The following is a 25,730-nucleotide window of genomic DNA, read 5'->3' on the forward strand; positions in this document are numbered from 1 at the left end:
TTCAAAACCCATTTCCACATGATGAACACCTCTAGCAGTAAGATGAAGTGTACCAGAGTTCTTTTGGACTGAGTTGCAGTGACCACACTGCTGCCAACAATTTGTTTTCAAATTAATACAGCTTTCCCACTTAATGCGATCCAAAAGTATTAATTCTTTTCCTAAAATTAAATACATGAAAGGATTTACCTTTAAACAAGTAACTTTACCACCCAAAAGGCTGGTTAGTTACGAGGACAGGTAAGTCTGTACCAAGGTAGCCACAACCTTGAAATTTGGCAAGAAGACTCTACACCTACCTTACTTAAGAGAGAAACCCAACCCAAACCCTCTGAAGACTGCAATGCAAGTACTCTTCCTCCAGCGTACTCAGTATGCTGAATTTACACATACCGTACAGCAGTATTTTACTTTAAAGTTAATTTCAGCATCAAATTTCTCCCAAGATTTGCACTGCAAAACTTGCATTAGGGTAAATCAATACACTTAAAGAAAGCATAAAAAAATGTCCTACAATGCCCAATCATTAACAGAATATGTGTGGATTTATAAACATCACATTATTTCATTAACAAAACAACTCCATTTCTCCTCTAACTTACCTTCCAAGACCTGGACTGGTGCAAGCCTCTCCCACACAGACGGAATTGCTTAGGGAGGAATCTTCCCCTTCTCCCAGTGCTCTGTGTGAGGGACATCACAGAACTCCCAAAGCAGGTCATGGCAGATGAAACATTTCACACACATGCCAGCACATGTATTCTGTTACTGATTTAGGATCGCAAAGGCCTTGGCTACACAATAACTGGACAGGATTGGACAACATTAGCGGTCAAGACACCCTTGTCCTGTCCGCACTAGCACTTCCATGATTGCTGTGACCCACTCAGCTGCCTCAGTATTGACCTGAAATGTCATTTTACCCTAGCATTAATGCACATCTTACCTTTAGCTTCTTCTAAGAGATCCTCCCTGTTCACATCCAGGCAATTTCTGCTGGAAGTGGCTAGCACACACAAGCACATGTACACACATTTTTCTAAGATGTAAACTATGACTAATTTCACATTCCACTGTATCAATCTGTAAATACTTTGTTTTCTTTTTTCTTCTTTTATATAAAACAATGGCATCAGAGTCTCAGCAATAAAGTATAAGAAAGATGAATCCTTGACTACACTTAACCAATTATGAAATCGCCTTTCAAACAAAGGAAACATATGCAAAAAATCTGTGTATTTGATAAAGTCAACTTAATATAACAAAAAGTGAAATATGCTTATTAAAAGTGTCTTTATATAAAAATGGTCTTGCAATGTACAGTAAAATGCAATACAAATTATTGTTGGTTACCTCTTCCCACCCAGTAACTAAAACAGCTATTGTTCCACAAAACTCCTTATATGCCGGTATCAAAGAAAGAAGCAATTACGCAACTAAACATTTTCTATGTTGTATGCCTGACGGATATTGAGGGTGTCTCGGAGCATCAAGTCTCGCAGACGCCACAATGCATCAGCCATTGTGGTATGAGCCCCTTTACTTTTCAACCAGTGTGAAGGGAGCCGGCTCTCTTGTTCTTTCGATAAGTGGACATCTCGTCTTCGTGCTGGAAGGTCAAGAAATGGTCCAATTACTGGCTTTGATATTCACCACATTTTTTCTATCAAAAAGTGAGTATAATTCTACAGTGTAACTTTTACCTCTAGTATTTAAACCCATACAACTGATTCTTAGATTTATACAACGTCGATAGAATTAGCCTGCTGATATACTCCCAGTCTGTTGATTTGGTTTTAACAACGTGTGGGTTTTAAGTAAGCAGCAGATTTATTTATAGCATTTTCAATAGAAGCAAAAAATATTAATGGTTGTGAAGTGTGTTCTGTCTGGGAACATCCCACCCTGTATCAAAAGCTTTACCTGCAAGGGTCTGGTCCCACTTGCTGATACTATTTGATTCAGCACTAAGCCCCTCAATGTATTTCAGATAAGCTTCAGAGTGAAGAAGTCTTTGTGTCTTTGGTGGAGGGGAGACAAACATGGGAGTTGTGGGCTGCTGCATAACGGGCTGACTTGCTGGGCTCTGGCCAGGATACGGAGGGGGGGCCTGCTGTCCTGGTGGGCCAAGGATTCCCATCTGCAATGACAAACAATGGAGAGATCACATCTGGGAAACTGCATTTCACATCTGTGCATTGGGTCATCCTCATGCAATAGAGCTTTAAAACAGGTTATGAACAAAGGTGCAAGAAAATTTTCCTGGAAGACACCCACTTCAGCCAGGGCTATTTGCTGGGGTCACTGATATGCGCAGAGAGGAAGGAAGTGCACACAAACCATATTGATATTTAACAGACCACATTGTTCATATTTCTAACCTATGTAAGCACACTCTGATTATTATCATCATTTACTCCCCTCTCCTATTAACTTTAATCGTTCCCTTTGCCTCCTTTGCATTTCATGCTTCCTCTAATTTCATCAGAAACTGTGTGGCCTGTGAAGTGCAGGGTTTATTTCTAAATGTATTCTGTTTCATCGAGTTCCAATTGACCCTTTGGCCAACTGGGACACTTCTACAGGATAGATGCTAACTGCTGCCAGGAAAAAACTGCAGGCAGACAAAAACCAAATGAGTCACACAAAGGAGTTCCCACCACTGTCATTAAGTAGCAATACTGAGACCTCTTAGCACAGATATCCTGTGGTCTGCAGTAACTCAGTATTATGACATATACACTTTACTACTTTCTCACTCAAGTTCTGGTTTTCTTTACACCCTCTAACTAAAATGCTGTTTCTCTTAATGATGCAAAAATTTAGTAAATAAAATTGGAAACATGCTGAACACTTCATCTGTATTATTCACTAAGAAGGAACATTTGATCATCATTGCTACCCAAACTCACAAATTCTGAACTGCCAAATAACATTTGCTTTGTCAGTTTGTGAAATATGGGAGTAAACAAAACAGTTTTGACCCACTCATCAACAGCTGAAAAGGTGGACAGCACCCTCTCTGCATCACCAAAGCATGCAAAAACCTAAATCATGAGCAGTTTAACAGTGTGTTTAAATGACTTTTCTTAGTTGAGTAGAAGGAAAACAAAACCAAACCATTATCTTGCTTATACTGTAGAAGTTATCCCACTGGACAGAACCCAATTAGTCTGATAATTCAATCAACAAATACAGACTTACACTCTGAGTGTTAAGATATTAACTGGTTCTAAATACATCAGTGTACATTTTGTTTATGTCCTCCCTGGGAAAGGCTACATGCATCCCTATGTGTCCTGACTGAGATTTTGTTCAAATGCTAAATTCAGAACCTTACAGCCACATAAATAGTGCAAAAATGACTCACCGGCTGTCCAAAAGGACTTGCTCCAGGTGCTGGAGTGCCTACCATGGGGGACACATTTTGGCCTATAACACCTATATTCCAAAATATAAAATAATTAGTCTTATTTTAGAGCAGTGACAAATACCTCTTTGGTTTTCTACAGTAAGAATTTATACTTTGATATCATTGCTCACAGTTATCTTAAGCAGGTATATGACATTCAAACATCCCCTCTCCCCCAATGAAAATAACCTAAACCACTAGGAATTTCTGAATGAAAAAGGAAAGAAAACAAAGCTAATATGACAACTACCAAATATATGGCCTGTTGAATTCATTTACAAAATCCAAAGTGAATAATTTTTGGTTTTCAGGTTCCTTTCACATTACTTAGTGATTGCCTGACTAAATCTTTTCATTTATAATACAGGCTTCTGGCTTGACAGGATCTTCCTGGAATCCTTTGAGAAAGGAAATGCTTATTTGCTTTAGCAACATGTAACATTTCCCTGTGGTTTTATAAAAAAACACATTCACAGCAGGACAAAATCTAAGCCACTGCATAAATTCTGTTAGATCTCAGTAATATAAAACACAATTTGCAGGTTAAGCTTAAATAGTCTTATATATGAGACTGATGAACATTTGAAATAAACTTGACACCATAAAACTTGTTAGTTTTTCTCAAACATATTGAGGCTTTCCCCTATTGCACAGTAAACACCCATGTCAGTCTTATAATGTACAAATCTAAATGAGAGTCGTGCAGTTCCTGATATTATACATACAGGATATGCTTTGGTCTGAAAAAAAGGAAAGTTATGAGTGCTACTGCTTTTCTTTCTGTTTATGCCACTTCTCATATTCATTCACTGGAAAAGCTTCAAACTAACTGTGCTCTTCCTGAGGCTTTAATTTGCATGCAGGTTTCTCTATCAGTGGTCAAACTAAGTGCCACTGCATTTTGCACACTAAAGTGTATTTCGAATGCATTTTCCATTTGACCACAGGCCCCATTTTAAATGCATCTGTATAAACAGCAAGTCACAAGTTGTGAAAAGCATAGATAATTTGAGTTGTGGAATATGGCACGGACGTTCTTTGGTACAAAGTGAAGAGGTTTGGTCACCTTTCTAGCATCAGAGTATGGCTTCACCCTTGATCCACCCTGCCCAATTTAGCACCACTTCATGTGTGGTCTTCCATTCCCCTTAACCCATATCTTCTCAGCTTTAAACACCACACATACAGCCCACTTCTCCAGTGAGAAGAACTCTATAAAGAAATGCATTGTCCCAGATTCATCTCCCAAATGTCTGTATTGGCTGATGTGTGCTAAGCATCACTGCCTTGGTGAGTTGGAGACAGGCTCACAGCTCTTTTTCTACTGGAACTATGGTGAATCTTACACACCAGCAAAGCTGCGCACCTCGTACTGATGGGCAATTTGAAAACCAAGCACACCAACAAAAAAAACCCAACAAACCCAACCCAACCTAAAGCAATTTACATAAAATAAGTCTTAACAGAGCTTCTGACAAACACAGTTGTAAGTGGGGTTGGAGTAGGCAAACGAGACCACTTTTGCCCACAGCTCGTTTAACTGCTGAACAAATTCAGCTAGAATTGGAACATATGGGATGCACAACTTTTAAATAGGTACATGAGTTATCAGAGGGAAAAACTGAAAGAAAACAGGACCAGATGGCAAATGAACATTTTTTGCCCCATAATGGATACATGTTAATGGCATTAACACTGGAGAAAACGTTTATTTTTCATTCAGCCTCACTTTTCATCAAACGTGTGGCAATAAAATAGCAAACGTGTAATAGATCCGCTCTCAAAAATTAATTCAGTGTACTGAATTTACCCTACTCCCAAAAGTTTTCAGTTACTGTTCTATCAACAAGGTTTAATCTGAACACTGGTTCATAATAACACGTCAGTGCCCCAGAAGCCAAGGGGTCTTACATGACCAGGTTCAATTAAGTGTAGGCTAACTACTAAGAAACATCAACATATTGGAAAAGAGTTCAGTAAGGAATGAGAGCAATAAATTTCATTTATAAGCCCACTTTAAATAAAAACAGGAGGAGAGGAAAGATGCTGTTCAATGTTCAAGGGTATGAATAGGCTGGTTTCAGGTTTTCAGTTCTCTGATAAACTCAAGCACTATTGTCAGGTTTTCTGGCTAGAGCAGCATTATGTTTCTCCAGTAACCTTTCCCTGCTGGTTTACTGGATGTGCCGTTCTGACACCATTTTGCATATACCTCACACATTCAGCAGTGCGTGGTGTGCGCTGCAGCTAAACAAACCTGCAATGTTCAGAAACAAAAGCTGTGACCAAAATAAGCTGCAGACAATATCTGTAACAACTGGTTAAACAGCAAGTACATGACAATGAAATAAGGAGTGAATGAGGATGACATTCTTACCGGGTGGTGGGATGCCTGGGATGCCTGGCATACCTGGCGGAAGTTGGTGGGGTGGGGGCACCCCTGGGTGAAGTGGCTGCATGCTGCCCATGCTAACAATGCCATCAACTGGGCCCTGCAAAGGCGGCAGCACCGGTGGATAGCCACTTATCATGCCTTGAAGGACACAACAAATTTCAAACATGCATCAATAACATGCAATATGATCTACACAGTAAGACATGCGCTACCCACAACAAAAGAAAAAGGAAAAGCACCTTTAGTACAGCAAGACGATACTACAATTAGTATCTTGCAACAATGAACGAAAATTAAAAATTAACAAAAAAGTTGTAAATATGAAACACTATACTCGGATGAATTAGTATTTAGTGAATTTGTATGTTTCCCATGGGGCAACAAATGCTGAATATTCAGGTATGTTAACACAAGGAATATGTTCAGCCACAATTAAATGTTACTAACGCAAGCAATTTTAATGCAGCTTGAAGCTCTGCCGTCTGCATACAGATTACAAACACAACGCTAACCACACAAGCTTCACGCACAGCCCTGCTATGTGGGCTACCTCAGAGACCAGACCCAACTAGAATAAGAACAAAATCCCACACATTTTTCTGCAGTGCATATGCAAAATGAACACACAAAAGCCCTACAGCATTCGCATACTTAACACTAATGGCAGTGACAAGTGATTTTAATTAAACCATCTTCAGCATGAACTGAGAAAGTAACTCAGATTTGAAACCAGACAGCACTGGATGTGCTGGGCTGCAGTAACTTATACTCACAGCACTCAACCTAACTACAAGGACTTGTAAGGAGCACCTGCAGACCCTCACAGAATTTCACTGTCAATATCTTCAAGGTGTCTGTCTATGAAAGCGCTATGAGGAAGGCAGTGTTGTGCTGGTGCTAGAAACTCGGTTTTCTGCATTATTCTGGTTTCAGCTCAGGTTTGCTGCTCTCCATGAGATGAACCTACACAATCTAACTGAACTATTTTCATTAGGTCCTGGAACATAACTTGCTTGTCCATAACTTGCTTGTACTATGCCTGTTTTCTAAGCTTTTTGATTTAAATGGATGTGTTGTCAGGTAATCAAGCAAAGGGGTTGGGAAGACAATGAAAAGACACAGAGGACAGAAGCAGGTCTAGAGAGATGAGGTAAGTTTAGAAATGCAAAACTGCTGGGGCTTCGACAGTCTGTGCCAAGGAACTGCCTGAGTCTTTGCCACATTCCGAGTAATGCATATAAGAAGCTTTCAGAACAGTGATTTGTGGAATAAGACTGGCCAAAACCTCACATGAGCTCTGACTGAAAACAAAGCTGTCACAAGCTTAGGACTGAAATATATCAAGCAGCTCCAAAATACAAGCTCAATTTGTCCCTTCCCCAGGAAGAGTTACAAAGGTGAGAAACCTGAAATTCCAAAGCTTCACATGGAGCAAACAAGAAGAAAAGAAAGAACTGATCTCCCTCAAACCTTCGTTCTCCACAGGACACCCAGACTGACACTTATTACAAAGGTCTTAGGTACCTATTTCAAACATCTAGAAACTCATTTGTGCCTCTTTATTAACACCATGAAATTCATATTTCTAATGGAAAAAGTAAAAGAAGAAAACCAACAAAAAGGGATGTAGCTACTGCCTGGTACTTTCAGCGCAGCTCGAACTGCAATCACATCCTCAATGCATTTACATATACTTCTGAAGCTTTAAAACAAACAAAACAAAGCCCAATGAAACAAACCCGTATTTATCAATCATGAAAGATTATTTCTACATTTCCAAATAAAATACTCAACATGGCTGCATTAATAAAACTGTCATCAAATCTCCATGAGAAATCTGTTCTTGTAGCTCATCACAAGGTTGTATGAGGAGCCACTTTCATAACCCATGTATAAATTACCACATTGATTTTACAATAGTAAACATGAGAAAACTATGTCCAGCTCCCACAGCTCTGATTTATGTTCTCCCTTTTTCTACTATAACAGTGTAAAATTAAACTTTTTAATGCATAAATTTAAAAGAAACTAGAGCACTGCACATCAAGAAAAAAGCATCTCGGAAGGCATCCAGATCTCTTGGATTTGTGGGCCATAAAGAAGTTCCATGAACGTCTGTGATGGAGAAGTTCTCTCAATTCAAGAAGGATGTAAGGATGATGGAGGAGGATGTAAAAGAGGTCTCAACAGAATAAGATACTTTCAAGTAAGTCTTGTGGAAACCAAAAGATGAAATAAACTGTTTTTCAAATGAGACACAAAAAGAGTTTATAAAGATCCACTTGATCATCTGCTTTAAGGAAGTATTTCACAATGTTGAAGAGATTTGAATGTCTAACCACCTGCATAGGATGATGATCTTAATTACAGCTTTGCTTTTGAGGAGCCTGCCACAGGAAGTAAGTTAACATCTGTAGTCTGCAGAACACACATCTTTTGAAAAGCTTTAAGGAAGCTTTTATAGTATTATGGCCCATCAACACCTACCTCCAAAAATAGGAAAAGTGACTCAATGCCAAAAAAACAAGAACCAAAACAAGAAAACACCACCTCAAGAGGATGACATTTCCACATATTCTAGACTGAAGTAGGTTACTCACAAAAGAGATCAGCACTAGAGAACCTTTTTTCCCCCTTTTTCCTAATATATGCACAGACCCGTGCAAACACACAATCCCCCACACCAACTGCAAACAGTTCAGAGGAAAACTGTCAAGAACAAAGTGAAAAAAAACACAAAAGAAAAATGAAACTCAGCGTAGACAAATGCTTTGTCATCTGGAGACCATGAACCAAATAAGGAAAGTGCCTTCAGTTTAAACATCCATGCAGCCTATTTACTGAAAAGGGATTTAGAGACCGTGATGACAAACACTTCAGGCTGTCAGCTCTAAGTACAGCCACAGCCTGTTAGATGGGAAAGAAAAATGACAAAAGAATATATGGAATAATTGGAATGCCTTAAGGGAAAGTTAAAAATAAAAACCCAAACTCAAAACAAAACCCCCTCCAAACGCTCATTTTTACCTGCTTGGGCACTATTTTGACCCTGACTGAAGTAATTAATTATTTTAATTAAAAATGGGGGAAAGAAAACCTACTAGGTTTTCCTATCTGGTCACAGCCAATTCATTTTCTCACCAATGTATGGCTGAATCCCATACAGGAATCTCCAGTGGACTACACTATCTTCATATCTGATCCTGGAAATAGTTACTCCAAGTATACCCCCTATGAACTTAAGTCAGATAACAACGAGTAATGAGCACAACAACCAGCAGCAGGAACCTCGAGGAAGAGTTCTCCAAGCTCAGTTCACACCTGAAAAATCAGCTGATAAAACCAGCAATGTTGGCATTTTGTATTTGTTTCTGCAATGGTTCTAGGTCCTGGTCTGCTCTGCTTACTACTATTGATCAGCAATGCTGTAAAGCCTTTGCTTGGCTTTAAAATCAGGCTTGGATTCTGCTTGCCTCTGACCTTCCTGACAGTAAAACCAAAACATAATAGTTTGCCTCCTACTTTACCACTTCCACTGATGCTGCATGCACTAGAAAAGTATTCAGCTCACTCCCCTTCTGCCACGTTACAAGGGCTAAACATGAACTCTGCAAAGCAGAGTGAATAAACATGACTACCCACAAACAGAACAGGACTACTACACAAGGAGGGCCCTTTTTCCCTTCATTTTCAATAGGCTGCTCACTACTGGAACAAGTAACATGGGACTACCAGGCTACCGCTGCCGTTATGTATATTCATTATGAAGAAAGACTGAAGAGGTTGAGCTTTTTCTTCTGTAAGAACAAGTGACCCAAGAGAGTGTTCAGAGTTATGAAGGGGGTTGATATAGTGGATGAGGAAAAAATGGTCATAGCTCCTACGTTTTACCTGCAACGGGTGTCAACTGCTGATTGAGCATTCCCATTGGTGTTGGTGGCGGCACCACCCCCATAAGAGCCCCGACAGGAGTGCCTGCCCGGGGGGAGGAATTCTGCTGCTGTGCTGCTCGCTCTCTCTCCTGCTGCTCAGCAACTTTAGCTGCCCGCTCTGTAAAAGCATTTTAGATTTTCAGTTCTGTTTTGTAACCCAGAATTTCAAATATTATCTGTTCATTAAAAAGGACTAGTCAAACACTGGCATAGCTTAGTCAAATATAAAGTAGAACAGATGAATCTTTTTGTTTTATACAGCATATGATTTGATTTCATGTGGCTGCAGCTCAGACTTTTAGAGAACCTTTCATAAAAAATATTCCACAAAGTTGTATCTTTCTAAAAAAAATCATAATTCATATAAATAATAAAATAAAAATTTTTAAAGTCAAAGAACAAATTTGATAATAACACCAGTGTTACCAACATGAAGCAGCAGTCCAGCACTAGGCTCGGGCCGCACTTGGAAAACAAGGCAAAACGTTTCCTCTTTTGACACCACTGGCTCAGCTAAACCAGTTGCAGCCAAGGCCAGCAGCTCTCATATAGATCCGCTACCAGCTGCTGAAGGGATTTTATGTACCATGTCTACCAGATGTGCCCTAAAGTAAGATGCAAATAGCAGACAGCAGTGCCAGCTGGTGGCCCCTTTATTCTTGTGCTCCCCATACATTTTACTACTGATGCAGCTGAAAAGTGGTGGCAAAGTTGGGAAGCATTTGGGAAGCTTCTCTAGTGTAGAGAGGTCCTTAGTGTTTGGAACATAACAAGCAGCAGTTTGATAAACCAAAAATACTTTTCTCTGCCTTTTTCTGTCCGTTTCCCCATCTGGTCCCCTTTGAGCTATTATTTCTTTTGTTTTTCTGAAGATGTCTAACTCACATTGTGCTGCTCACTGGAGGCCATGTGTGTCCTTTGTACGATGAATCTGGTCATTATCTCAACCAAGTTTCCCACTGTGACTGCAAGAACAAAAGATCTACTGCAGGGGAATCTGACTAGAGGACAATTTGATATTAAGGGAAGGGAAAAGGGTGATGGGAAGAAGAAAGAAAAAAAAACCCAACAAAAACCCAAGCAAACAAAAAAAGGAGATCTACTCAATGCCCACTCAAGGTGCTTTGGGGGCATGCAAGTTGCTGATTTGTTCACTCTGAACGTTGTATCTGACTGACGCAATGAGGAACAACAAAGAATAATGAATGCAGCATACATAGGCAAATCTTAGTGAATGAAGGGCTAGAAGTTTTCTTGCAGTTGGTGAAAGATGAAAACTGCCACTAACCCAGCAATCAAGGTCCTCTGTCAAACAAAGGCTAAGAAGTAGTTCATCAAGGAGATTAAGTTATGCATCCTGCCATTGTTACTTGTTATCCCTAGTGTATGACTTAAAATGTCTATCACACATTTGTTTCCTGTAGAATCTGTTTGTGCAGCTTCCAGCACAACTTCCAAACACTGAAAGACCAGTTTCATTTCCAAAGGCAACTCCTTCCTTCTTTTCACTCTCATTTTAGGAAGAGATGACGACGCACAGAAACCCCTAAACTGACTACATGCAACTTATACATGATTGAGCACAAAACACAAGGCATTTTAAGGGTAGATACTGAAGCAGAAAAATTAGATAATCCTCTTCAGAGGAGAGCAAGCATTTGGGGAATAGATGAAGCTGCTGTTCTGACTCTCACCTACTTCTTGCCAGCTAAAAATATGGTCAGACAAAAGCAAAAGTTCTGGAGACACTCTGATGAATGAGAAATTAGTGTTCAGCTTTATCAGACTTCAGAGTGCTGAGATCTGAAGAAGGACCTGACATAGCACAGTACCTGAGTTTTACCTAGACTTTATCCGTGCTGTGATCTGCTGGAACTGGCAGAAGAAATGTCACTGCCAAAGGGAACTGTAGGAGGTGTCTAAAAGTTCAGCCTTGAGCATTCATCCTAACACTCAATACTAAACCCAAATCGTTTAGGTCAGGACTTAAGATCATTCAAACAACATATCTAACACATCTCAAGAGCCAGGAAAGAGACCTTCTGCTTTGAACAGAGCTTTTCCTTAAAACAGGCCTCTACCTCAATCCCATGCATTCTTTCATTTTGAGGAGTTCCCACAGTGCACTTAGCCATGCAGGCATTTCCAACACAGCCTATTCTCTGCTCAACTATTGCTAAAAAACAACTACTGCCCTGCACATACACCAAATGAAATTTTCACTGGATCAAAATGGATCTAAAATACAAACTAGTTTTTACCAGAACATGGAAAAGCTCTTTTCCACTGAGATGTCAAACTATGCCTGTTCCCTGCTTCCTGGTGCACGTTCACGCTAGAGAGCATGTGAATTTTGACTCATCACAGTGGAAGGACAGGACTTTCTCTCCTTTCACACCTGGCAAGCAAACACAGTTTGCACGCGTTGTAACCCCATCCCAACCCCTCAAAAAGCAAAAGTAGGTCTAGTTCTAGGCAGACACCAAGCTAAAGAAAATGCTTTGGAAAATTTCCCAAGTTTTGGAAAATTTTAATTGAGAAAGAGGATTAAAATGGAAGCAGTCATTAACACAGTGGACAAACAGTGGCTTCCAGCAGGAATGCAAGATGGCAAGCTGCTCTAAGGCAGGAAGCAATGACATGCTAGCCATCCTAGCACTTAAGAATTAGGTTGTAAAGAAAGATCTACCAACAAAAAGATACCACATGCACCTAGAGGGGTGTGAAAGAGAACTACAACAAGAAAAAAGGCCACAGTACTTTCACAAAAAAGAGCATTACCATTTCCCTTCACAGCAATTGCAAAGAAAACTTGCACATAGTTGAGTGGTGCTATATTACTCTCCAGAAGTGCAAAGAAGTACTAGTGCAAATTCAGCAAGGACTGAGGTAGCTGAGAGTGGAAAGTGATAGCATGCACACTTCTATTTGAAAATCAAAGCTGCCTTTAAGTTATGAGTATGCAAAAAACCCTCCTGAATCTCATTTTTAAAAAGCAAAGTTATAACTTAATTGGGCAATAACTTTCCAGAGTGGTGAAACTTTCCTATCCAAAGTAGCATTTCCTGCCAATAAAACTGCAACAGTTGCTTAAAAAATGGCTTTTGTATTGGAAATCATTATTAAGGAGACATTATTGGAAGACATTATTAACTAGGGTAATAACTATGGATGTTAAGCCAATGTATATGTCTTGGGTAAGGGCCTGCTGTTAAGGTTCACCTGTATTTTATTTTAATCAAATAAAAGCTGAAACACAATGATCAATATCAGGAAGAAAGGATGAAAAAGGAGGGACAGAAGAGGGTAAAGAGGGGGCAAAGAAGGGGCGAAGCAGGGGGGAAACGGGGGAAAGCAGGGGGAAAGCAGGGGGAAAGCAGGGGGAAGCAGGGGGGAAAGCAGGGGCGAAAGCAGGGGGGAAAGCAGGGGGGAAAGCAGGGGGGAAAGCAGGGGGGAAGCAGGGGGGAAGCAGGGAGGAAAGCAGAGGGGGAAAGCAGGGGGAAAGCAGGGGGGAAGCAGGGGGAAAAGCAGGGGGAAAAGCAGGGGGAAAAGCAGGGGGAAAAGCAGGGGGAAAAGCAGGGGGAAAAGCAGGGGGAAAAACAGGGGGAAAAACAGGGTCTAAAGTGTCTCATGCCTATGAAATATTCCTAGGCTTACTTCAGGATATGAAATCTCAATAAAATCAGTTACAACACTTGACTAAATCTGAAGCTGAACCATAGAGGTCATATTTACAGCATCATAACAGATTCTGTATCCTTGACTTTATTCTATCAAAACTTTTTAGTACTCTAAGTATTGTTAATCAAAGAACTCTTTCCCACTCAACTGTAAGCCTTGCTTACCTGATGCTACAACTCTGAAGAGCTTCTTGTCCAAAATTCCCCCCCAGTCCTCCTTTAAGGAAACCTTCACAAACCATTTTCCAACTGACTTCCGTCCCAGGGACTTCTCACTCCTTTACTTTTAATTTGTCCCCATTTTCTTGGTTTCTGTTCATTTGGTTATTTGTGGCAAAGACACTTAAATTACCAGTTGTGTACTACATAACTTAAACATGCTCTTTGCTCCTCTTCAGTCATCTCTCAATATGAACTTCTCTTTATGGTACGTTCAGAACACAAAAATAAGTATCTTCTTTTATTAAACCTGTCATCTGAATAACAGCAATGAATGCATAGAGAAAGAAATAAAAGCAGAAAAGAGTTTAGCATCTTAGTTTTTATTTACCTTCATATTCTGCTTTCTTTGTTGCTTCCAAGTTTCTCCATTCAGTTCCTACAAGCCTGCTGAGCTCTCCAAAGGAGTAATCTGGGTGCTGAGCTTTAATCACAGCTCTCATCTCACTGCTAAATAAGATGTACCCACTCATGTTGATCTTCCTTTTTGATCCCTCCTTCTTGGTGCTGCCCTTAACAGACTTGGGAGTGGACTGTGAGAAAAAGCAGTTATGACCACAAGTGTACAAAAGAGAAGCTTCTCGACATACAAAACTCAAAGCTGTAAGAAACAGTATTTTTAAATATTCCTAGTTGAACATATTTGCACAAGGAACATCCTACTTTACAGCCCCTAAACTGAGACTGCAACTACTGATGCATGACAAAAGCATACATACACATGAAAAGTACACAGGGAAAAATAAAAAACCATGAAAAATGAGAATGTTCTGATGCTTTTCAACCCTTCCACACATTTATGACTGTGGATTTTAAAAATCCCCAGTAAGACAACACAGAGTGCTTACTATTAGCTAAGATCATTCCAAACTGAATGAGAGGACTAAGAAAGGCTGAGTAGCAAATAAGCGATTATTGGGAATGCCAGAAGAGAACAAAAGTAATTGTGTTACGTCACAGATTTCACCCATTACACTGTTCAGAAACATTGGCAACACAAGTTGAGTAAAATGTTTTATTGCCATTGCACATTTTAGGAAAATGCATTCCCATTTCTTCCTCAGCCTTTGCAACCCCCACTCTTCCTGGCTCTATCTTCCACTCTTCTCATCCCTGAATGCTCCCTATTTTGCCTGCCAGGATTTCCTTTCTCTCTAGGGTTTCCCTCTCATCACATAGGTAGCCATTTCTCCCTAAAACACCAAAAGCCGCTTTGCTGATCACTGTTTACCTGCACAACAGGCTCACATTGCATTCTTATGTTGTTGGTTAACAAAAATTCTGCTCCTTTGCGCTTCCCACCATGGATGCTCCTGTTGAAAGCTCCTTGATGGTTCCAGCCATCAACAAATTTCACCTATTCTGACAACTACTGAGATACCAGAGCTGGAAGCCCTTTTTTGAAGGCTCCTTCCACCTACATATTTGTCACAGGAGACCATAATTCACCCATACTCTGATCACTAAGCTCCACTAATGTCTCATCATACCAAAACCCTCAAAAAGGAAAGAAAAATATATGCAGTGTTTTTCTTCCTATCCTGGAACTCTGGCCATGTTACTAACTTCTCCTACTTGCCACTATGACCCCGCAGTTCAACACTCATCTCTCATCTAAAAGCTTCAGCGATATCAAGATGCTTAAAAAGTCTTGCTCATCAATTTAAGCTGAGGACTGGATAAACGGAGCCATACTTGTGCGTTATTCCACACTTCCCTGGGTTAATTTTCAAATGGCCATCTACCCTTAATGTTTTCATTAGGAACCTAAAGACAACGCTTGTCTTTTTGGGAGAAAGTCTTCTAGGTTTGTCTCTAAGATGAAGGAAGCAAAGAAAACTCCACACAGGTTCTGTGATGACACACAGGGTACATACAATTCATCCTGCCTTCTCGGGCAAGCCCACATTGGCAGGTGGAGAGTTCTCAATTCAGAAATAAGAAAATCCAGTAATATATTTGGTCTTTCATACACCTGCACTTAGACAGCTGCAAGGTTATCAGCTGCTTTTGCCTTTATAGTGCTTGCAACAGTTTTGGTCTAATGTGAAAGCCTACCCATCAGTTTGGAAGGGCAAACAGGACCTTGAGAAACCAAGAACTCTGAATTCAGTTCTTGTATTCCTCATTCTTTTATATCTCCAATACAGCCATTTTGAAATGAGCAAAATCTTCTCCATTTGAGTCACGACAACTGCATATTCAGTTCTAGACGTGTTGAGAAGAAATAGACAAGGACCCCTTTTATGCCTTTTATCGTCCATATTGCTAAAGCAACAAATTAAGTTGCATATCTTTTTCTTTTTTAGGTTTGACTTGCTTCACAGCAAACTGCAGCAGGAGAGTATTATCCACCTATTTGTTAAGCCCCACAATACCACTTATTCACTTGTCCTGACTCTTCTATGCTTAGGTGTACAAGAGCTTCTTTGTTAACAGGAGAAAAGAAAAAGTTTAATAGTTCTGGGGTTTAACAGTTGTTAAATAATATTCCACACATTTAAAAGAAGATGAAGGAAACACACACCTTTTACCTAGGAGCTCTGTTTAAAGAGACATTTTTCACTGGGGATGTCAATAAAACACATTATCCAAAGAAGAAAGTATATTTCTGTGCTATATGTTAGTTATCTCTCCACCAGAGTTAAACCGTGCTCTGAATGCCAGCTCAGACACAACATGCCTCTTATTTCCAAAGCAGCAGTGTGAGGAATCTGACAGGGCTCTTGTGTATCATCATCCCCTTCTTAGCACGTACTGCTATTGATCCTTTTCAGTTTTCCTTATTTGGTTTTGGGGTTTGTTTATTTGTGATTTGGGGATTTTTACTTCAATTTCTAGACTTCAGAGTTCACATCTGTCTGAATGTACTATTAGGGTGGTGAGGCACTGGAATGGGTTGCCAAGGGAAGCTGTGAATGCTCCATCCCTGGCAGTGTTCAAGGCCAGGCTGGACAGAGCCTTGGGTGACATGGTTTAGTGTAGGGTGTCCCTGCCCATGACAGGGGGGTTGGAACTGGATGATCTGAATGTCCTTTCCAACCCTAACTATCCTATGATTCTATTCTATATACACATATGCTGGATATATCCATTGAGCCTGATCAGTTATCCTAAAAGCTCTGCAAGACTTTCCCATTACAAACAGTTAAAAAAACCCTACGCAACTGTCAACTTGCCTTTTTAATGAGAGATTATATATTAGTATTTAAATAAAACTTCTCAAGGGAATCTGGGCAAAACACATCTATGTAGAAAGACACAAAGCAAAGGAGATCATTCTTTGGATTCTCCTTCCTAACTCTCCGGGAGTCAGGGGAGCAAGGGTGGGGAGTGAGTGCAGAAGCTGTGTGGATTGGTTTAAACCACAACAACAGGGAATGCTGCAGAAGGAAGCTGGTCACGTTTACTGACCAATGATCACTATCTAAACTGCTTTCAGCAGCTGCCATGTGCTTAACAATATAATAATATAATAATTTGATTTATAAAAAGTTATCTTCCCCTTCCTGAAGTGATACATTAGTTGGTTAATGCTGGTAACAGGCTTTCTATTTCTAATACTCTGCTACAGTTTTCATGAAATTGGCCACTATGAAATTAAAACAACAGCAGCAAAACAACCTTGCATAGGAAAATGCTTTTGGTGGTCTGCCTACATGGCAAAAAAAACACCATCACCCAGCTAAAGCTTTCAGTTTCATGAAGCCTTTTTTCATTACATCCAAAGACAGTTACTTCTATCCAGGGGTCACATCTTTTCTTCACTCACCAATGAAGTTGTCATTTCACAGTCAATGTAATGCAGCAGAAATCCATAATTGCTGGTTACAAAAGGGTCTAAACTCCCTCCTGTTCCCAGCAGGTAATTCCCACTGCCTCTTTAATGCTGGCATTAGCTTGGATGTGGCAATATGATGAGACAGATAAAGGGTTTAATCCAGTTGCAAACAAGCTTTTTTGGTAAGGTTAATTACCAGTTAAAGAAGTTCCTCTCCCTGCTTCAATACTCAGTTACATAAATACCAGGGCTTGTGTAAAAAACAGCAGGAGAGGGAAGGGGATCGAAAGTCCCCCAGTTAAGCAGCAGCTATGACTCATACCACGTTAAAGTGGCATATAACCACACGCAATTCCTCTTTTCTTTTCTATACATTTGTCATAAAATTAATACTAAAACTTGTAGAGCATCCAGTTCTTCTAAATTTTTAGCAAGTTTTTATTTCCAGGCAAGAATGGTAACTTGGTTCTAAAAAAGTGACTTTTTTCCTTTGAGGATGATGCACACACAGCATTGTCTAAAAAAGTAGCAAAACTGTAACACCCAAAATGCCAGACTTTTTCAAAAGTTAAAGAAGGGCTTAAAAACAAGTGTTGGGTAAATTGAGAATTATAATTAAACCCTTACATCCCAACTTCATTTTCAATATAAGGACTTGATACTCCTGAGCAAGTATCACAGGAAACCTACTAATGAGAAATAACATTAACGTATCATACAAAAATTATTTCCTTTAAAAATATTTTAATGGGCTTAAATATTGTCACCTGGATATCACACTGGATATGCCAAAACTGTTCTGTGTTATTTATCCCCCAGTCTCATAAACTGCAATATGAATCTCTTATGTGTATATGATAAAATGCTACTGTTTCTTTATTTGGGTTAGGAAAAGAACATGGAATATTTAAAAGCTTCTCAAGGAAGACCCTTACCTGTGGAGGAGTATAAGGCATTATATCCAATTCACTAGTTAACGGGGCCTGAAGCTGAGGCATAGAAGGTGTTTCAGTCATATCACCTTCCTCTTCTCCCATCTCTTCCATGTCCTCATCACCTCCTTCTAACTCAGCAAATTTTGCTTCTAGCTGCTGAATTTTCTTTTCCAGTAGAGGAGATGGTTCCTTCTGAGGAACTATGGGTTTTCTGAAAGGTGGAGGAGGAAGAAAAAAGGCAGATGAGAATATACTCATTCCTTACAGGAGATAGCATATATTTTGGAAGAGAAAACCAAAGTTTTTGCCTTCCCCATTGAACAACATGGGAACAATGGTGACATAGGTTGTGCCTGTGCCTCCTTTCAGAACACTAAGCAGAAATCATTCAGTGTCCATCACACTGTTTCATTTCAGTCACTTTTTAGAAGGATTTACTTATTTTGTTGAGTTAGTTTCAAAGCAGCAAATACTCAATTTTTTTTTTGATAGGAGGCAATTAGCACCACATCTTCCTTGGATTTTAAATTTTACTTAAGTTAGAACATAATATCTTTATTAATATCTGTGTTCATCAATTGGAAAGCTATTTGTTACCCATAATGAGTACTGAAGTATTTTAAAGACATCCAGGAGAATTTATCAATCTGATAATGCAACTACATTCCCTAAAGTCAGGAGAAGAAAAATAAGACATCCACTGGTATCAAGACCATGAAAAGGCTGACGTTATCCGAATTCCTTCCCAACGTGTGGTTAGTCACAACATATATTCTCCTGCAACTGTGTCTTTTATATATGTACTGGATCTAGCTGGGATAGTGTTAGTCATCTGCATAGTAGCCTGATGGTGCTGTGTTTTGGATATGTGACCCCAACAGTGTTGATAACACATCGATGTGGCTGTTACTGCTGAACAGTGTTGGCACATCATCAAGGCTGCTTTTTTTGCCACGCTGCACCACTCGCAAGCAGGCTGGGGGTGGGCAATAGGTGGGAGGGGAGACAACCAGGACAGCTAAGCCAAACTGACTCAAGGAATATTCCACACCATATGACATAGCTCAGCAATTAAAGCTGGGGGAAAGCAGGAGAAAGGAAGACATTCAGGGCTATGGTGTTTGTCATTGCAGGTCACCATTATGCATCTTGAGGCCCGGTTTTCCAGGAAACAGCTAAAATATCTGCCACTTATGGAAAGCAGTGAATTAATTCCTTATTTTGTTTTGTTTGTGTGTGCAGCTTTGCTTCATTTTGAACTGTCTTTATCTTGATGCAGCCTTGATTCCTTTTGCCCTTATGATTCTCTCCCCCATCCTACTGCAGGGGACGTAAGCAAGTGGCTGGGTGGGGGCTTAGCTGCCAACCAGAGTTAGATCCCCACAATACAGAAGACTGCTCAGGTGACCCCCTTCATTCCCATTCCATTTTTACCTAAAATAGTATATTTCATCATCTACAACTTTTGCAGAGAGTGAAAACCTCTTCAGCCCTTTAAATTTCTTCATTTGCTTGTCACTTTCATTGTAGCGGCTCTCACAGAGGAAAACATCATTTTCAGAGATTTCTGTTGGTCTGCAGGAGAGGAAGTCTTTGAACGACAGAACTACACACTTCCCTGCAGAAAGGAAAGAGCTGGGTAAGAAGGCAGCCACACCTGTGGATGTTTTACAGAAAGTGGGGAAACTCAAGTTTTTGCCAGTGTTAGAAGTCTGGACATTTCCTGGTATTGCATCCATAGAAAATACACCAATCGATACGCTGATCAAATAACGCCACTCATGAGAAACCTACACAAACTTAATGCAGCTTTTGGATCTGTTTAAAGAACACGAAAACCTGCAAAATAACAAAACCCCATGATCAGTAGTCACTTAACTATATCTAGCACTGCATCATAACTACAAAACAAAGTACGTAGTCATCGTCTCATGCAACAAAACGATTTTCAGCCTCCTTCAGGACCAACTTTCCAGGTAACACATACTGGAATAATTACATTAATAAGTGAGAATCATAGAGTTTTCTGTTCTCTGGTTGCAGACGTTCACTTTGGTATCATATATGTAACTCCCTTGTTATAGAAAGAGATTCCTTATAGTAAAACTTCTCATTACAGGTCCCAAAGATAGGAATACCTAGTAGAAATGGACTGAATAATCTCTCCTCTCCCACTCAATATGAAAATACAGTTCTTGGATTCAAGCCTACACATAGCTGTAAATCACTTCAGATTGTATGGGAAAAGAAAGAGGGTATCCATTGGATTTTAAATTGTTAATAATTACCCAAAATGCAAGTCATCGGACAGGTCTCCTCCAGGTTACTCAAAAACACTTCCTTCTTGTAGAACATTTTAGTTGGTTCATGCTCAGTTTCCTCGGGATGTATGAAGATTGGACCAAAGAAATATGCAGCTCCATCGCGCACCCACATCTTTTCAATTCTGGAAGGAAAACCAAACCACTGACATAAATGAAAGGCCATCCCTCAGAAATGAGACAGCTGGATGCACTGCACTGTTCAGGAAGACTGTGAGTAAAAATCAAGTAGAAAAGAACAGCTTATTCAACTGTACAAGTGTATCACCTTCTTATTAGGCAGCTAAACTTTGATCTCAATGTATTAAGAGTTTGTAACATCTAGCTTCATTCAGATGTTTTTCCCCATCCTCTGTTATGTCTTTTTGCAACAAGCCCATCTTTTGTTCGAATTATTTTTACAGATGCAAATTGCACATAAAGAGGTTGCACCTACCTTCCTACTCGAGGTCGCACTAACCCATGTGATTTTATGAAGACACAGTCCCCAACCTTAAGCCACATATCATTGTAGCAAAGCTGTTCGAAGTAATGGCAACCAGGTTCTCCATTGGACATTTCTACTGGAACATCTTCTTTGTCCTGCAGAAGAATATGCATTGAGAAACTTGTGGAAGAAAGAAAACCAAACACATAAATAAAAATATACCAGGGGCAAGTAAAAGACTGCTCTACCTTTAGGTTCCAAATAATAGATAAACACTACACAGAGCTGTACAGGTGAATGTGAGGGGCCTTGAAATTCAAAAATGAAACAAAAGGCAAAGATACCTTCTATATATGTTGCAACCTTTCCTATCTCACAAAGCTGCGTTTTTGCCAGAGCAGCAATTTACAGGTGCTTTTCTGTTCTACTGCTTCAGAGTTAGCTGGCTAAGCCATGTCAGCTTATATTGATGGTTTGTTTTAAAGCACACTAACATATTTAAGAGGCAAGTATTGAGTAGGACATGGCCAAGTTAACATATAAAGAAATTTAATGATTCTGCTCTCATAAACAATATGAACAGTCTATGTATTGCTTGCAAATTGGTAACATCTGCACTATTAAAATTCTTACTCTAGACAAAAATCACATTGTGCCTCACTTGACACACTTGTCTTGACTTGACAAGGATTTCAGAGAGCCAATGAAACTACAGGCTAGCTCCCCAGTGTCTGGAAAGTAAAGGCCCCCACAAGTTTTCAGTCTCTCAACAGAAACAACTCCTTTTGTCACAATATGAATAAATACAACAATAATAATAAAGTATCTGATTACAGCTGTGATTAGTGTGCTGGGTATTCTGTTCTGAGGTTCTGTTCAAGAACCCAGCGTGAAGCGGATTTATTTTATGATGGTATGTTTGGACTTTTTATGGCTCTACATTTATTTTAGATAAATTTAATTAAATTGAATTTAATACATTTATTTGAATTTATTTATTTTACAACTATAAAGACAATAAAATAAAACATTTTACTCAGTATGTGGGAGAGAAATATTCTTAAAACATTTTGACAATAAACTACTCGGTTATCAATCACAAATGGGTCACAAAGAACAGAATATTACATATTGCATATGCTTGCCTAGCTACTATTTCACTGAAATACTACAAAATAAAGCATTTCAGCATTGCAATGATTAAGATTAGGCTGTTAGTTCTACTAATACTTTAGGTTTAGGGCAAGTTTTACAGTAAAAGCGAATTTTCTTTTCTGAAGTGTGAACAAACCTAAACCCCTTCACACAGAATTATGGAATCATAGATTTCACAGAATAGTTAGGGTTGGAAAGGACCTTAAGATCATCCAGTTCCAACCCCCCTGCCTTGGGCAGGGACACCCCACACTAAACCATGTCACACACGGCTCTGTCCAACCTGGCCTTGAACATCACTAGGGATGGAGGATTCACAGCTTCCTTGGGCAACCCATTCCAGTGCCTCACAACCCTTACAAGAAAGAACTTCCTCTTTATATCCAATCTAAACTTCCCCTGTTTAAGTTTTAACCCATTACCCCTTGTCCTGTCAGTACAGTCCCTAATGAAGAGTCCCTTCCCTGCATCTTTGTAGGTCCCCTTCAGATATGGAAGGCTGCTATGAGGTCTCCATGCAGCCTTCTCTTCTCCAGGCTGAACAGCACAGGAAGGCATTTGCAGAACCTAGCAAATACATACACAGTTCATTTTCTGCCTTGTCAATTTATATTTTGTTTGTATTTGTTTACAAATGGGTATAACACAATTTCTAACTGAAATATTTATTATATTTTACTGTATCTGGATACTGTGAAACTGAAGTCAGGAGGGCTCATATTTTGTCATTCTTCATCTGTCAAACAAATTCATGTTCCACTTGTTATCCTACATACCTTTTCGAGATGAACACTTTCTCCCATCTTACTGTCCTCCAATGATTCAGACTGTTTCTCTTCATCTACTTTGTCTGTATTTGCAAACACAGAAGCAACACGGACCACAGGCAGGGGCACATCTCGTGGGACAAACCTTACAGAGCTCACAGGCATAGTCCACAGTTTAATCTTCTTAAAAGACTTTGTCTTTGCAGAGTAGCGTGACTCACAGACATAGACATCCTCATCTCTGAAGTTTTCAGGACACAACTTAAAATATTCCTGCAGGTTGAAACAACAACATGAACTATTTCAGCACCATAAACACATACAGCACAGGCACACACTGAACTGCCTCTTACGCTTCCTGGATTTGTTGTATGTTTCTATCAGAAGAGGTTTTACACTGATAAAGCCTTTTTGCTGAATTCTTCCAGTTTGACATCCAAGTTACATTAAAAATTAAAAGCAAACAAGAAGAAATCCCACCCCTAGAGAAACGGCTGAATTAAATACAGGTTGTCATGTGAGAAAAATTGGGTTTACCAAACCGGTACATTAACAAGTACAAGATCTTCAGCCTACAACTAGCTTTACAAGACTTCTGAGCTTTGACTTGGAAAGAGAACATGATCACCAAATTGAGGACAGGAGGCAAGTTCCATGCTCATTGACATGTGACTGTGATACACAGTGCGATGTAGCCAGCAATTGTAGCACTTTGGATCATACACACTACCTTAAAAAGACTTGCTAAGATAAGCTTGCTGCAAACAGGCCTACTTCCTCATCACAACAATCCTCAGTGCAAGGACAACGTGGAATCAAACTTGAGAAAGAGATGGAAGACTTCATTCTCTTACCAAGCCATTCAAGCCTTCCTCTCTGCCAAACCTCAACCCACATGCTTCTACAGGAACCTTTAAATTACCAGCAATTTCTCTACTACATGCTTTGCAAAATCCATTAGCTACTTATCTAACAAGCACATGATACTACAAACCAACCAGCAGAAAACACCATCATGTGGGTGACCTCCTTATACCACGCAGGAAATGAAGAATACAAACAGTATAAAGGAGCAAGTCCTACTTTAGTATTAGTAGAATAGTGGAATTAGTAGAAGTATTAGTAGAAAGTTTCTATGTTAGAATGCCCACAGCTCTTCAAGAAAATAGCAGAGAACATATTAGTTGCTTAACAAATTAGTCTGAAGAGTCTCTCACCTTGACAAACATGACCACACATTTGCCTAAAATTTTGCTAACGGGAACTTTATTGTAATAATCACTTTTAAAAACTTCTTTCTCCAAGAACTTCCGTGTTGCAAGATGAAACGTTTCATTTGGCCGATAAAACCAACACCCGTAGAGCCATTTCTCTCCTTTAAAAAAGAGGGAAAAAAAGGTAAAATAGTGTATTCTCTAGTGCATGAGCAAGAATAAAACAACCATAGACTGAGTGATTAATCAAATAGTCATGCAGTCATTTATACCAACAGTAAACTGTTTTAGAACAGGACAAGATTCCCTCACTGTTGCAGGTACGAAAAACTAAGTTGCCTTAAAAGCCTGCTCCTTGTTTCCTCCTGTGCAAAATCTAACTCAAAAACAAAGGAGGAATCAGTTCTTATTTATGAATCTTGACTCTCAGGCCCTGAAACAGCTTCAAAGTCTACACAACAATTGCCTGATTATTTGAGGAACCTTGGATAACCGCTTTCAAGTTTTTTAAGAACTATTTCTTCCACGTTATACAGTGACAAATTCAAATTGCTCATGATGGCTCATAAAGAAGATACAAATATGTACAACTTTTGCAAAATCAAAGCAAATTTGTAATCTGTAGGCTGAGCCAGAATAAAAAGTGCCATTTGCTTTCTCCATCACAGAGAAATCAATGTAAGAAACGTCCAACTGGCCAACGGTCCATCTATCCAAATACACTGCATCCGAGTGATCATGATAGGCTATTACAGGAATGCATTAGATCATAGCCACTCCTACAAGTCACTGCATTAGGGATGCTAGAGAACTGTTCTCTTTATCGAACTATTATTTGCCGGTTATTCCCTTCATTATTTGGTTTAAACCTGTTGTACATGGCCTTGTCTCACCTTTTTTTGAGCCTACTATTATAATCAGCCTCCATAAGCTCCTGGGAAAGCCAGGAGGCTCACTACCCACTCTACTAAAAAGTCAAACACTTTCATGTGTTTCAGTTTGATTTGTTAGCGTCAATGAGTGCCCTCTATCATTGGTGGATTTCTTGAAGAGTATTTCTGCATTCAGCTTATCTATCCACTTCATAATTTTGCAAACCTTAATTATATCCTGTCTTACATTCCTCCCTTCCAAATTTAAGTCATGGTCTTTTTAATCTGCTCTTATAGCACATTTGACCATCCCTTTAAAAACAAAAGTGCAACCAAAACGGTTAACTGCATTGTACCCCATTGTAGTTCTGAGCAACTGTAGTTTCCAGGATTGCTGAGAGTGCACCATGCTTATCTTACCATATCTCTAGCTTTTCTTACACTTAAGAGAAGTACCTGCTGCAAACAGAAGGCATCACTGACTAGAAAAAAAAATAGTACTTGTTATGGCTTGATTTGGCTTAGGAGATGCAAGACTCGGCTCAATTCTGAAATTTAACAAAGGCAAGTTCTGAAACTGAGTTGTTTTGTGGAACATTTGTGGTTAAACGTGCCCAACT

General features: G+C 39.5%; 1 protein-coding gene across 7 annotated transcripts in view; it reads right to left on the reverse strand.

The window, feature by feature from the left end:
* Positions 1-1,215: 1,215 nt before the first annotated feature.
* PBRM1 (polybromo 1) overlaps positions 1,216-25,730 on the reverse strand; it is a 65,035-nt gene continuing 40,520 nt past the window's right edge. For 3 of the 7 annotated variants that reach the window (XM_034066409.1, XM_034066410.1, XM_034066408.1), the window contains 12 exons: positions 24,242-24,399; positions 23,034-23,297; positions 21,112-21,257; positions 20,643-20,800; positions 19,789-19,972; positions 18,355-18,565; positions 13,970-14,171; positions 9,699-9,857; positions 5,790-5,945; positions 3,371-3,441; positions 1,924-2,140; positions 1,216-1,609 (listed from right to left, as the gene is read on the reverse strand). In XM_034066409.1, coding sequence (XP_033922300.1) covers positions 1,437-1,609; positions 1,924-2,140; positions 3,371-3,441; positions 5,790-5,945; positions 9,699-9,857; positions 13,970-14,171; positions 18,355-18,565; positions 19,789-19,972; positions 20,643-20,800; positions 21,112-21,257; positions 23,034-23,297; positions 24,242-24,399 — 2,099 coding nt within the window. In that variant the 3' untranslated portion in view covers positions 1,216-1,436. The remainder of the gene's footprint in view (positions 1,610-1,923; positions 2,141-3,370; positions 3,442-5,789; positions 5,946-9,698; positions 9,858-13,969; positions 14,172-18,354; positions 18,566-19,788; positions 19,973-20,642; positions 20,801-21,111; positions 21,258-23,033; positions 23,298-24,241; positions 24,400-25,730) is intronic. The other 4 variants (XM_034066412.1, XM_034066411.1, XM_034066414.1 and 1 more) reach the window with 2 other exon arrangements.

Source organism: Melopsittacus undulatus, chromosome 9, assembly GCF_012275295.1.
Source record: "Melopsittacus undulatus isolate bMelUnd1 chromosome 9, bMelUnd1.mat.Z, whole genome shotgun sequence".
Lineage (NCBI taxonomy): Eukaryota > Metazoa > Chordata > Aves > Psittaciformes > Psittaculidae > Melopsittacus > Melopsittacus undulatus.